The 15,245-nt window shown below is 43.0% G+C and overlaps 1 protein-coding gene across 4 annotated transcripts in view; it reads right to left on the reverse strand.

Moving 5' to 3' along the window:
- LAMA3 (laminin subunit alpha 3) overlaps positions 1 to 15,245 on the reverse strand; it is a 253,721-nt gene that overhangs the window by 140,065 nt on the left and 98,411 nt on the right. For 3 of the 4 annotated variants that reach the window (XM_069569260.1, XM_069569259.1, XM_069569261.1), the window contains 8 exons: positions 13,273 to 13,410; positions 12,046 to 12,092; positions 10,903 to 11,002; positions 10,154 to 10,206; positions 9,588 to 9,693; positions 8,707 to 8,806; positions 4,991 to 5,147; positions 1,628 to 1,760 (listed from right to left, as the gene is read on the reverse strand). In XM_069569260.1, coding sequence (XP_069425361.1) covers positions 1,628 to 1,760; positions 4,991 to 5,147; positions 8,707 to 8,806; positions 9,588 to 9,693; positions 10,154 to 10,206; positions 10,903 to 11,002; positions 12,046 to 12,092; positions 13,273 to 13,410 — 834 coding nt within the window. Of the gene's footprint in view, positions 1 to 1,627; positions 1,761 to 4,990; positions 5,148 to 8,706; positions 8,807 to 9,587; positions 9,694 to 10,153; positions 10,207 to 10,902; positions 11,003 to 12,045; positions 12,093 to 13,272; positions 13,411 to 15,245 lie in introns of those variants that run through there. The other variant, XM_069569262.1, reaches the window with a different exon arrangement.

A 15,245-nucleotide genomic window follows, 5' to 3' on the forward strand; every position in this document is an offset into this window, starting at 1 on the left:
CCAGAATAATGGAGTGGGTTGCCATGCCCTCCTCTAGGGGATGTTCCTGACCCAAGAATCAAACCTGTATCTCCTAAGTCTCCTGCACTGGCAGGTGGGTTCTTTACCACTAGTGCCACCTGGGAAGCAGGTCACTAAGGAATATACAACTGGGCTCCTGACTCAGACGTGGGGGCTTAGGAAAGGTGTCCCAAAGCACAAGAAAACAAGACACAGCGGATTCTAACTGTTTGAGTCAACAGAGGACAAACTGCTGATGACGCTGTCACTGGGAAGGCAGTGGGTCCATAAGAGTTTGGGGTCTGGAGACTGGGACTTGTCCACAGAGATTAGCTGTGTGCTTAGAAAATTTACTACACCTCTCAGCTGTTTCCTCAGCCCTCTTCAGTTCTCAAAATTCTCATCATGTGAGGAAATGGATGCTGGAGTATTCTTGAAATAATAAAGCAAGCTTGCCAATTCTTCCTATTAGTTACTCTGAATCAACCTCTAGGCTTCCCTGGTGGCTCAGTGGTGAACAACTGCCTGCCAGTGGAGGAAACACGGGTTCCATCCCTGGGTGGAGAAGATCCCCTGGAGAAGGAAATGGCAACCCACCCCAGTATTCTTGCCTGGAGAATTTCATGGACAGGGGAGACTGATGCGCTAGGGTCTATGGGGTCGCAAAGAGTCGGACATGACTTAGCAACTGAACAACAACAAATCCACCTCCAGCCTTACAAGCTTGACTGACACAACATAGGAACATCACTTCTTACCCCAAGTCCCAATCTGTCGTGGATACTCAATGAAGACGCTTAAATTTCCATCCTAAATTAGATTTCCACTGGTGCCATTTTGTGTCCCTGTGGCATTCATACTAGTATATTCCTGGAATCTGTTTCCAGGACCAAGAGAAGCCCTCACCCCCTGCAGAACACATGTTCAGGCCTCATCTCTGACTATGGTGAGGCCTGCCCTCTGACTGGGTCCCTCCTCTGTCCTCAGGAATCTCTCACCCCTAAATGAGACTGGCATGCTCCTCTCCGCAGCCCTCTTGGGCTTCAGGCTTTGCCACATTCATCCTTTTCAAAGCATATTATTTATTTATTTATATTTTGGCCATGCCATACCACGTGTGGGATCTTAGTTCCCTGACCAGGGATTGAACCCCTGTCCTCTGCAGTGGAAGTGCAGTTTTAACCACTGGACCTCCAGGGAAGTCCCTACCACATTCGTCTTAAAAACGCCTATCCTCACCCCTTTCTCCCTGAATTACTTGGTTTGCCTGAAACAGTGGGAGAATTTAGGGCAGGAGGCCAAGGCCTCTCAAGTAATTCTGCAAAGTGACACCCAATTTACCTGAATGAGCTATAAATTAGCTTTGCCCTGTGGTGATGTGATATCCCATGGGGTTCAGCCAGGGTACACAGACTGTTATACTGATTTTTTAAATGACAGTTAATAACAAATTTAATAGCACAACTTAAACATGCGTTTAGACACAGGAAAGGTACAAAGGACAGAGCATAAGTGTCCCAATTATTGCAGTCTTCACGTTTTCTGAAGAGGTCAACTTTGCGAAAATTGGAGAAAATGTTTCACTAATAAATCACCTCATCCAAAAGCAGCTTGAAAATTTACTCACCTGCCTTAGCCCAGGATGGATAAATAGTTATACGACCAGATACTGCTTCAGTTCCAGGGTTCATATATCTTAGAACAACATGAAACAAGGAGAGACTTGACTTCCCCACATTTAACATGATTCTTACTTCATTCTGAAAAATACCAAAAACCCATAAAGTATAGAAGAGACAACTGGTTAAAAGAAATGTTAGCCAGACAGTGACTTTATTCAAAAGTTTCACTACTGGGCTTCACTATACACACCCACACACACACACACACACACACACACTCAAACACATACACACACACTCAAATAACACCACATGCACACCCACTCAACACGCACCAAGTGACTAACTCCGTGAAAGATGAAAACAGGCAAGTCAGCCAATCGATTAAAATCACTTACAATTAAAGTCACAGTGAAAACACACTCCCCTCAGCAACCAAGCTCCTCTTTTGACCTTTTAGCAATCAGGCATGCAGAGCAGAAGGTTAGATGAATTAGTTTAGGAAAAGCCACAGTGACGGGGCAACCACCACTGGCTGGGAGAAATAAAAAGACAGAGGAGAAGGAAAAGAGAGTATGTTAGAGAACACCACCAGCCCCATCAGGAGAGACAACTCCAGGGCCTACTTCACATACATCACACTTGAAACAGTCACAGAAACCAGTAGAGGCTAAAGAGAGGCTGTGAAAAAGTGAGTGTTAGTTGTTCAGTCGCGTTTGACCCTTTGTGAGCCTATGGACTATAGCCCACCAGGCTCCTCTGTCCATGGGATGTTCCAGGCATGAATACTGAACTGGGTAGCCACCCCCTTCTCCAGGGGATCTTCCAGACTCAGGGATCAAACCCGGATCCCCTGAACTGCAGACAGATTCTGTACCATCTGAGCCAGCAAGGAAGCCCAAGGAGAGGATGAGGTCTGGAGCTAACTAAAATACACCTGCTAAATAATATGGAATTTATCTCAATCCCTATTGGAGAAAAACACGGGCTCTCTGCTGGGGACAGGAGTTCTGCTGGTCCCCAGGTCCGTGGTCCTCATACAATGCTGTGTAAGTGTTGCTGTGCCCATGACCTTGAAGGAGAGTCTAGACTACTTCAGTTCTGAACCACAGACCACATGTCCAGATCTAGCTGCATCCCAAGGAAAGTTCATGAAACATGGAAATCTCTAAATCAGTAGTTCTTTAGTTCCTTCAGCTCCTTTGGTTGAAATGAAGGGGATTTTTGTTGAGTGAGACATCGATGACAGTAAAGACTGGTGCTAAGTAGAATCCCTTGCTCTGGGAGAAGGGGTGGCAGCCAACCCACCCTGAGGATCTTCATGGCCCTCACAATTTGATGGAATTCATCTTTAAGGGTTGATTCTAGGGCTTCCCTGGTGGCTCAGATGGTAAAGAATCTGCCTGCAATGCAGGAGACCCAGGTTTGACCGCTGGGTCAGGAAGATCCCCTGGAGAAGGAAATGGCTACCCACTCCAGTATTCTTGCCTGGAGAATCCCATGGACAGAGGAGCCTGGTGAGCTACAGTCTGTGAGGTCCCAAAGAGTGAGGGATTAACACTTTCATTTTCACATCTTTAAGGGTTAATTCACACTAGAAAATAATAATGCAAGAATGTATTAAGGGCAGAGTAAAGTAAGTGTTGATTCCAGGCAACACCACCCAAGTTCTCTAACTAAAAATACTAACAGAAAAATCCATCATTAGAAATTAATTCTTTTGTGTTAACCAGCTATTCTTTCAAACTGAAAATACCTGGGAGGAGGTATATACTTTAACTGGGCTCTTAGTCACTCCACTCACATCCTATTATGACTCAGTGGAATTCACTGCCTTTTTCTGAACAACGGAGTAAGAGGAAGGAACCAAAGAATTGCTATATTTGGGGAAAACAGTAAACAGTGAAGTGTCTAAGATCGCTAGGTACTATTACAGAAAGGCAACCTAGATAGGGGACTTTGCCAGGAGAGTAGCAACATTAGAATCAATGAGGGCTCCTAGGGAACTGTGAGCCCATCCCTGTTTCTCTAAGAGCTGTCTGATTTTTTAAGTTATTTTATCTATCTGTCTATCTACCTATATAGTTATGCCAGGTCTTAGTTGCGGCACACGGGAACTTCAGCTGTGGCTTGCGAACTCCTGGTTGCAACGCATACTGACTTACAATTATCATCAACTTGCCTCTTGATTCTCAATTTCTCCACTAAGCAACAGCTTAAAGAGAACAACCTCAAAGAGAAATTCTAAGAACAAAACTACTCAATGACTATACAGAAATGTTGTTACAAATGTTGTATAAATTCCAAAGGCAAACAGGCAATGTGTAAATTCCTTAATTATTCCACTGCAAAGCCAAAAGAAATGCATACAGTAGACAGGACTGAAGGAAAGGAGAAATATGGAAAGAAAAATGGAATAGCACTGACTACAACTCCTCCTTTATCTTAGTTTATGTTCATATAGTAATTCAGAGTTGAAAAAAATTTTTTTAATATTAGTCAAAAATCAGCAAAACAGGTTTTATTAGCATTATTTGTCAACCCATTTTTACTCTCCACAAATGGCCTTAATGAAAAAGGTCTCTCATGTTAAAATAGAGCCTAATCTCATTTGGGAAACTTCTTTTTAATTAAAAAAAAAATTTTTTTTTTGCCACACCTCAAAGCATGCAGGATCTTAGTTCCCCGACCAGGGCTTGAACCCTATCCTCCTGCAGCAGAAGTGCAGTGTCTTAGCCACTGGACAGTCAGGGAAGTCCCTGGGAAACTTCTTATCAGAAGAATGGAGCTGACAGTCAACATATTAGACACACAATAGGATACAATTTATGTTTAGCAGCACCTAAATTTACAGTCAGAATAAAGAGAAGCAGGTTTGTGAAAATTTCTTTGCTTTAAGGGATTATCTCCTCAAACATTGCTTATTTTGTACATTGTTTATTTTATTTGATGATTTCATTTTTTTTTTTAAGTGTTGAAGAAAACCTTTCTCACTTGTGGCTTTTCTCTTACCTTTGTATGTGCTGTAAACTTTTTAGACAATAGTCTGTGTTACTTTTAAGAATTATTTTTATTATGCTGAAATGTAAAAGTTACACAATTTTTTAAAAAGTCTCCAGGGATAAACACCATCTTTAATCGCTTCATTTTCTGATTTGGTGACCAAATTAAAGTAACAGTAAGCTGTGAAGTCGATATATACGCTTAACAAAAACTCCAACCTTAGCCGGAGCCCCATCCATACTCCGCAGAACAAGAATTCTGGAGTCAGTTTTGGGAAGAGTCCACCTCTTGCGGGACCCTCTGAGAGAGCTGTGGGCAAACGCCTGGGCAGCTCTGCCCTGAGGCTGGTCCCCTTGGCTGCTTACCTGCACCGGAGTCATCTGAGCGTATCCCCTCCAGCTGAACTCTGGAAATTCCAGGGGATCAAACCCAAACCGAAGTGCTCTTCCACTGGGTGTAGTGCCGTCTTCAATCTCGTACTTCATGTGATGCAAATCCGGAAAATAGTAGTTGTTTTCAGGCCTTTTATAAACAAAAAGTAAACGCGCATATAGTGAAGTGAGGTTCATTGATAACCCAAATATCCTTTAATCCTAGTAGGTGGCACTAAAAGAACTCCCCATAATTAACAGAACACATTAAATATGGACAAGGGTGGGAGGCCCCCTGCTTTTTCTCTAAACTATTGCTTCATGTAAACATTCACAAAAAATACATCCGACTCCTATTCATTCCAGTTAGAGAAAATAATTAAGAACAATCCAATGACGGCATCCTCTGAAATGTTCTAAATGGTTACCAACCATTTAGCAAAGTCAAACTGGATTATTTGCCATAAATTCATTCATTTATATACTCACATTCACTGATTACATAAATATTAATGTCTCTGCAAGGAAATCCAACCAGTCTATCCTAAAGGAGATAAGTCCTGGATGATCATTGGAAGGACTGATGTTGAAGCTGAAACTCCAATACTTTGGCCACCTGATGCAAAGAGCTGACTCATTTGAAAAGACCCTGATGCTGGGAAAGATTGAGGGCTGGAGAAGAGGATGACAGAGGATGAGATGGTTGGATGGCATCACTGACTCAATGGACATGAGTTTGGGTAAACTCCGGGAGTTGGTGATGGACAGGGAGGACTGGCGTGCTGTGGTTCATGGGGTCACAAAGAGTCGGACACGACTGAGAAATTGAACTGAACTGAACTGAACTGAATGTCTTGCCAAGCACTGTTGCTAAGCAGCGTAGATATAATAGTGAACACAACAGTGAAATTTTACCGTGAATACATATTACATTATGACAAATACTTTCCTAAGCTGAGATTAGAAGTTAAATACATTTTCTCTACATACACATTTATGTTTTGATCATTAGAATGACTTTTCTATGCCTTGTCTTCTCTTATTTTACGCCTATAAATGGACTCAGGAGTCCAATACTGGTAACCACAGAGAAGGATCAAAATTACTCTAACTTGGGACTTCCCTGGTAGCCCAGTGGTTAAGACTCCACACTTCCATTGCAGGGGATATGGGTTCCACCCTTGACTGAGGAACTAAGATTCCACATGCCACATGAGAAAAGTTAAAAAACAAAACCAAAATTCTCTAAACCTTCTGTGACATTCTATATTCAAACAACTTTAAGTCCTTCAGAATGGTAGGATTTTGACAATCCAGTCCCAAGCTAATAGGTGTTGATGGATTTAAAACCATAAAGACCAATTAGTCAAGGAAAATTAAAGGTCTGCTCTTATACTGCAAGTAGAATTAGGAGTGCTTACAATTTCATTGGAGCTAATTTATGAAGAGCCCTAAAAATGTTCATTCTCATTGACCTCGTAATTCTACCTCGGGGAATATTTTCTAAAGAATGACTTTATAGGGTCAAAAATTAACATAAAAGAATGTCTATAATAGTGAAAATCTCGGAAACAATACAAATGTACAATTATGAAATAATCAAAGAAATTTTAAAATATTATGTAACCATTAATATTTTAACACTACTTAATTACAATGGAAAATGTTCATGATATCATGTGAAGATATTGATATAAATTACATGAAACAAATTCAATACTAATTTTTATTCATAGAAAAAGCCCAGAACAATACAAAAAAAAATATTAAAAGGTGTTATCTCTGGGTGGTAGAATGAAGACTTCCCTTTGCCTTTCTACCTTCAGGTACTCCTTAAAATTTTACAATGAATACATATTACATTATCACAAAAACTTTAGAAAACAAAGTGAATGTGAATGCTTTCTAAACGTGTAGGGAAAACTAAAAATGCAGATTATAAACAAACATTTGGAGGAACTGAGGGCAAAAAGATGCAATACTTATCAACCTGGAAGAAAGGTGGTGTGGCATTTACATTTCTGGTTTGCTAACCTTTTGTTTCAGTATTATTCACTACTAAATCAAAGGACAATTTAAATCCCATAGGTATATATATGGAGCTTCCCAGGTGGCACTAGTGGTAAAGGATCCGCCTGCCAAGGCGGGAGACATAAGAGAGGTGGGTTCGATCCGTCCATCAAGAAGATTCCCTGGAAGAAGGCATGGCAACCCACTCCAGTATTCTTGCCTGGAGAATTCCATGGACAGAGGAGACCGGTGGGTTAGAGTCCACGGGGTTGGAAAAAGTCGGACACAAATGAAGTGACTTAACACAACACAACACATGTGTATATGTATTGACTGTAATGTCAGTATTTTGGCCTCAGGAAAATTTGGGTAATTTATTCTGATGCATTACTTCAACTTCCAAGTTAGCCAATCACCTACATAGTGGGAAGGAGAAAACACTCATGCTGGTTAAATAGGGGGAAAGCTCACTTTATCAACAGGAGGGAGGAAAGAAGCAAAACACGGGTGGAAAATGTTTCTGAGCCAATTCATAAAGTTCCTCTCTTCCATCGTGAGCCTTGCTGGTCTACTGGAAGACGAAACTACAGATGTGCCCTTCTTCACACTCATTTTATTATGAACCCCTATGACCACCATTTATTTAGGAAGAGCAGGAGAAAGCACAGCTGAGCAGCTCTGAGCCTGAGAATGCAAATGCTGGGAACATCAAGGAAAAGGAGAGATGTTCCATTCTATCAATAAATAAGACGGTTCACTTGACTACATTAAAGATCTCTTTATTAACCTGGTGAAAAGGCAGAAACAGTGAAGATGAGATTTAGAAGACACTGCATGTCACAAGAGTTTCAGCAAATGATTCAAAGTCGGCATATTAAAAATTAGACTTTTCCTCCCTCCACAGAGGGACACTTATGGATGGATCATGGTTTCAGATAAATACAGAAACTACTAAACAATCAGGACAGAGGCTGCACGCACCATACCTGCCATAGTCCCTCTGGGACCTCAGTTTCCACTTGGCTCCCTTGCTCCTTTCATTCATTGTGATTTGCTTCCGCATGAGACAGAGGACTTCCTTCCATTCCTAAAGCTGTCTTACCCCCCCAGCACCCAAGCCCCACAGTCATGGGTCCTGAAAAAGCAGCAGAAGGTGCAAATGCCAGGCTCCTCCAGGTTGGGAGTTCACATGGATGTTCACCCATGAGAACCCACCTGCTGCCTCCAGCCCAAGACTCGCCTACTTGGCTTTCTGCCCCTCTGGGAACTTTCCAGTGAGGCTACTCTGTGATCTGCCAAGTGGCATCATTTTAGAGCTTTATACCTCCTGCGTTTTTAAAAAAAGAGATTATTTTTTGATGTAGACCTTTCTTAAAGTCTTTACAGAATTTGCTACAATTTTGCTTCTGTTTTATGCTTTGGTTTTTTTGGCTGTGAGGCACGTGGGATCTTAGCTCTCTGACCAGGGATCGAGCCCGTACCCCCTGCTTTGGAAGGCGAAGTTGTAACCACTGGACCACCAGGGAAGTCTCTTAACTGGACTCACAGAGGAGCGTCCAGGCTGCAAATAACAGCACAGCTTCATCTCCTGCTCTCTCACTGCGGGACCGCCTCTCTCTCCCCAGGACCGTCAGCACAGACAGGATGCTGAGAAAGGCTTCACAACATCAGAACACAAAGGCCTCTCCCTGAGGACTCACCGCTGGCAGGCCTTCCCCACGACGTGCTCTCGGCACTGGCAGACTCCGGAGGGCCCGCTGCATACAGGCGTGACGGCTCCACCGATGTCACACCGACACCCTGAGAGTCGGGAAACGGCTGGGGTCACCCATCACAGCATCTCCAGGCTGGAGGCCTTCCCTCCCTCTATGAGGAGTGGAGACCAGGAAGCCCGGGTTGCCTTCTTTCCCCGGGCTGGATTCAGCCTTTCCAGACTTTGCCATCTTACATCCAGGAGGTATTTGAAATTTGTAGGAAAATCCCAGAGTAAGATGGCATGCCCTCCCTCCCCTCAAGAGTCCACCCGAAAAGCAGAGATGCACTGGTAGGTCACTTCCAACTCTGCTGTAAAGTGACAGCAGCTCAGGAGCTGAACACGATTTCACAACACAGTATGTTGTAAACAGCAGGTGCTAAGGAGAGGCTGCTTGAAAGATATCAGAGTGGCCTTGTGGGGTGACCACTCCTGCAATTGTATTATTTAACATGGTATTATTATTTTATGTGAACTTTTTAATATTTCAAATTTATCTTTAAAATGACTAAGTCAAGATGTTATTTACATCTCTAAAATGACTAAGTCTTGATGTTATTTCCATCTCCCCCAGGGCTCCCCCACACCCCAATTGTGATTTTTTTATAATTGACCAACAGTGTGCTGCTAGAAGAAAAGGGGAAGCGGCTCTGGCTGAAATTTACTACTCGTCTTAAGGGAATTTTGGCCAATTTCCCTAGACAGAACTTTTCAGTCCCATTCTATCAGAAAGTCAGCAAGAAGACAGTGAACTCGGAAGCAAGGTTACTCTGACAGTCTTTGCCCATCAACATTTTTGCCTTCACAGGAACCCCTGGGAGAATTTACCTTGACACCCAAAGTAATTGCTCTTTTCCAAAGCAAAATATCCATCTTCGCATGTGTCACAGGAATCGCCACCAACATGGGATTTACAATGACAGTCACCATCTAACTGCAGAACAATGAGCAGATGACAAAATTTGGTGAGATTACAGAATTTGCTGGGCTTCCCTGGTGGCTCAGATGGTAAAGAATCCGCCCGCAATGCAGGAGACCCAGGTTCAATTCCTGGGTCAAGAAGATCCCGTGGAGAAGGGAATGGCAACCCACTCCAGTATTCTTGCCTGGGAAATCCCATGGACAAAGGAGCCTGGTGGGCTACAGTCCATGGGGTAGCAAAGAGTTGGACACAACTAAGCGACTTTCACTACTTTTTCACAGAATTTGCTAATCTTCAAGATTTCAAACTGGCTTGTTTTGTCCTACGAAGCAGGGTAGCCAAGATCTGAAAATTCCCATGAAGATGGCCACATGTATATAATTAAAGAGGTACTAACACCCTGCTGCAGAAATCCTACGATTAACTATTACTATATTCTACCAGCATCCCAGGAAAAATTGGCCCACGTTACCTGCCCACACTCTCCAATTCCACTCATGGTTCCCGCCATGTGGCATCGGCATTCTGGGAAGAGAAGAGAGCATTCTTGGACCAAGGTTACAGAAAGGCCAGTTCCGCCTCTAGGTACAGGACACGCTAGTAATAACACAGGTGCAATGACTTTCCAGCATGCTCCAACAGAATTCCAGCTTGGATCCATCAGGCCTAAAACTGGATTGCTTCCTGAGCTCAGCAGAACCCAACAACTGGATCAATACCATCTACCTACAAGAAGTACTGGTTCATTTATGACCATTCATAAATGACAAAAGCTGCACCATCATGGGATTTTTACTCGATTCTAAGGTCAAGGTTATTACTGATATGCTTACATGAAAATATATACTATTGAAAAATATTCACTCCACTGAGCTATCTTTAGCTTGGTGCTTTTCAGTTCTATCCTGGCTTCCAACTAAACATAAAATGAAAATAAAATGAAACCGGAAAGTGCGGATTATAAAAACAAGACAGAAAAACCATTTTATCAAGCAGCTGCCATCACAAACAAATGATACATAGGGAAACAGGATATAAATCCCTTGCTGAGATTTCGAAAATGCCAAAAGTCAGGGGGTGAAACATCAAAACATTTATACAGAATTTCAAACAAACTGAATGGATTAAATCAATAGCTCTTTTGTGAGCTGAGTCACTGAGATAGAGAAAATTAAGAGGAAGTTACAATATATTAAAAACACTGAACATAGGAAACCTTACCTGAACATCCATCAGGGTTTTCTTTGGCCAGATTCCAATATAATGGTTTGCAGAGGCTACACGAAGGACTTTCAACATGAAGCTTGCATTGGCAATGGCCCTTTAAAAGAAAATTAATTATCTGACATCTTAGAATGAAGAGGTTTCCAAACAAGCATTCTGAGAAAAAGCTGGTCACAGAAATATATTTTGGTCATGAAAAGTAAATTAAGTATATTCAGGGGGAGTGAAAGTACTGAGCTGATTTTAACAATATGCTAATTGCTTTTGTTTTACTATTTACTTATTTGTTATACACAGAATCCATCTATGTGCTTAAAACAAAACTGGAAAATTCAGAATAAAAAATTTTTTTAAATTTAAATTTATTTATTTAAATTGGAGGCTAATTTCTTTACTTTATTGGTTTTGCCATACATCAACATGAACCTGCCACATGTGTACACAAGAAAAAATTTTAATGATTCTTATTTACAACATTGTCATTATCTGTGGATTTTGTTACAACGTGGATATAAATCTAAACATAAAATATCTGAACATTTAACTTGGTGAGATTCAGTAGAAATTAGATTTATCTGCAAGCGTGTTTATAATATGCAAGAGTCACCTCCTCGCTTAAACATCATCAAGTCCCACAGTGAGGACAGAGAACTTTCTCCCACTTTCCCTCCAGAACCTGGGGTTCCAGCTTTGCAGGCTCTGAGGCTAAGACGACAATTTCTAAAGTGCTTAGAAAATGAATCAGAATGCCACAACACTGTGCCTGGAGTAACATCAAATAGACTACAATTACTCTGTACACAGACAGCTTAATTAAACGTTTACTGGCCTTTGATTTTCTTAATTTTAATTATCTGTGTCAGGCTTATGTGCAGGTCTCTAGGGAGGTAATGCCTTCAGACAAACGCTAGGACTCTACAATTCTACAAAAAGTTTAAGTAAACTGTATTCTTTTGGTCAAAACCAAAATCACAATATCATATATGCACTTTGAAAAAGAGCAATAGTCTCTTCAAGCAATTCAGCCTCAGGTCTTATTTTAATTTACTTTTAATTTCAGGAAGCTCACAAATGTGTCAGTCTCAAATAAATATCAGAATAATAGTTAGAACTGCAACCCTTTAACAATCTTCTACTTACCAAACTGGAGTCCACAGTTCCAGCTGGGTCACAGACATTGCTGGAGCCTGGATATGATATATAAATAGTTATATGGTATAGAAATGTCTGGAGTTTTAATGTTCATTTGTCCCTTTGTTTTGATGTTTTGAAGTTTTTTTCTTTAAGTTTTCCTTGTTTTTAAAACTAGTGCATCTATATTGATATTTTTTGATAGGTGGGTGGCAAGGTCTTTGCACCCATCAGTTGGTCAAAAAGTTTATTTGCGTTTTTCTATAACATCTTATGGTAAAACCCCAAAGAACTTCTGGACCAACTCAATAATTCAGAAAAAGACACCTCTAATAGCCTTCGTGGTCCTTAATCCCCAAATCACCCTTTTGGTCACTGAAAAAGGTGACTCTCTTCCCTGCCTCCTGCTAAAATTTCATTTCTAAATGACGAAAAGGCGACTGGGGAAATAAATGAGTCAAGAATTTTGAACATCCTTAGAATTATCCAGAAGAGGGCAGTATTACACAAAGAGATTTTTTTTTTTTTTTTTTTTTTTTTGTCCAATTCGATGCTAGGCTTCCCTGGTGGCTCAGAAGGTAAAGAATCTGCTTGTAATGTAGGAGACTGGAGTTCGAGGCAAGATCCCCTGGAGAAGTGCATGGCAACCCACTCCAGTGTTCCTGCCTGGAGAATTCCATGGACAGAGGAGCCTGGTGGGCTACAGTCCATGGAGTCATGGACACGACTGAGCGACTAACACACTAGCTGTTATAGAATTTGTAAGTACATTTTTTAGTTAACCAAGACTTACTTCTTTCATTATCACAGCTCCCTTGCTCTCCACCTGTACTAAAATTATGACTGACTGAAGTCGCTCAGTCGTGTCCGACTCTTTGTGACCCCCTAGACTGTAGCCTACCAGGCTCCTCTGTCCATGGGATTCTCCAGGCAATAGTACTGGAGTGGATTGCCATTTCCTTCTCCAGGGGATCTTCCCAACCCAGGGCTCAAACCTGGGTCTCCCGCATTGTAGACAGACGCTTTACCGTCTGAGCTACCAGGGACGTTTACAATTAATTAATTTCTTGCCTTAGTCAATCTCCCGTTACAAGGGGAAGAACCAGGCAGATTAGGTCAAAAGTGAAGCAGTGACCAGCAGTGGGTCTGGCAGGCTTTGCAGACTTCTCTGGGAGGCTGGCCACACACACAAGGTGGAGAGGAGCCCACCCTCCAGCCATCTGCAGTCTTCCCTACCTTGGCAGTGGGGGAAATCAGAGGCACCCGAGAGACACCTGTCGCACCGCTGTCCCGTGATCCCCGGCCGGCACTCACACTGTCCAGTCACTGGGCTGCAGGGCGTCTGGTAGGACCCAAGGGCTGAACACTGGCAGGCTGGATGAAAAGACCTCGGTCAGACCCACGGCAGGAGCACCCGGGACCAGTACGAGTACGGAGGTGGGGCCCGAAAGACCCAAAGGCAGTTCCAGCTTCACCTCTAATCAGACTTGGAACCTGAAACACATCGCTCTGTTGCTCTAAATTGCAGTTTCTCCTTTTTTAAGTGGGAATAATATTAGCACCTACTTGACAAGAGCCCAGTGGGGTAGAACTCCAGGAGAGGGACTAGAGAATTAGTGACGTGGTCCTAAGAAACTAAACATAAGAGAGAAGAAGAAACAGGCCTAGTGCCGCTCAGCCAGCCAGACACCAGGACATAACTCAGTTCTTTAGCTATCCAGGCCAGCATCCTCAGAGGCCCCACATTCCCTCCAGGCCTGTCTGCAGAGATCAGGTCCCTACCCAGGGGCAGACGACTGAGGAAACGTTCTTGGGTTCTGGGATGGTTTATGCTTGCACGTTGCCTAGGCCGTAGGGCTCAGATGTTGGCTCAACACCAAGTACGGCTGAAAAGGTGCTTTGTTAGATGTGACGAACATTTAAGTCCGCTGACCTCGAGTAAAGCAGGTTACTCTGCACAGTCTGGGTGGGCCTCGTCCCATCAGTTGAAGGCCATACGAGAAAAGCGTGAGGTTTGGGAGGAAGAAGGAATTCCGCCTCCAGATGGCCTGTGGACACCAGCTGCAGCATCAACTCCCCGCTCCCTCCCTGGGTTTCCAGCCTACTGGTCTGCCCTGCAGATTTTAGACGCACCAGCCCCACAAACACATGCACTGATTCCTTAAAATAAATCTATCTATATCTATAGATATAGTAGGTCCCTTACATACAAACCCTCAAGTTGCAAGCTTTCAAAAATGCAAACGTGCGTTCCTCCAACGACAGGCACAAGTGAAAACTGCAGCCTGCCCTCCGTCTCCTGTTGCTGATGATCCTTCAGCTCTACCGTCTCCCACCTCCTCTCCCTCCTCCAGCCAGTAACTCTTCTTGCCAATTCAGACAATGCCAGCCCCTGTATGCCAGCCCTTGTACTGTACTATTGTACTTTTCAAGGTACAGTACTATAAGGTTAAAAGTGCTTTATTTTTCGTGTCTGTTTTTTATGTATTATTGGTATGAAAAGTATTATAAACCCATTACAGTACTGTACAGGGGCTTCCCTGGTGGCTCAGATGGTTAAGAATCCACCTGCAATGTGAGAGACCTAGGTTCAATCCCCGGGTTGGGAAGATCTCCTGAGGAGGGCATGGCAACCCACTCCAGTATTCTTGCCGGGAGAATCCCCATGGACAGAGGAGCCTGGCGGGCTACAGTCCATGGGGTCACAAAGAGTTGGACATGACTGAGCAACTAACACACAGAGTACAGTACTGTATAACCTACTGTGAAAGTGGGGTACCTAGGCTTACTTTGTTGGATGAATGAACATGCTCTGGGGCTGGAACTCGTTCACAGGTGCGGGATTTACTGTACAGACACATCCTATGGGTTCTGTCCCTTTGGAGATCCCTGACACAGGTCCTCTCTGCTCTTCTTGCTTTAAGGAAGGGAATGCAGAGAGCAAACATGCATGCTGGCATTTGGAGCAGCAACAGGAGCCCGGAGCAACAGAGGAGGCAGCTCCAGCCAGCATCACATGGGTGAAATTAACACTGACTCCTCCCAGGACCAGAGGGGTTGTCGAGGGAGCCTCGGAAGATGCAGAAACTCTCCAGAGGTGAAAACAAAGACATGGCCTTAAACACAGGTACATTATTTTAAATCGTGAATGACTCAATCTGGCATCACACTTTGGGTTTCTATCCAGCTTATCGATGAAAGCTGCCAGA

Source organism: Ovis canadensis, chromosome 23, assembly GCF_042477335.2.
Source record: "Ovis canadensis isolate MfBH-ARS-UI-01 breed Bighorn chromosome 23, ARS-UI_OviCan_v2, whole genome shotgun sequence".
NCBI lineage: Eukaryota > Metazoa > Chordata > Mammalia > Artiodactyla > Bovidae > Ovis > Ovis canadensis.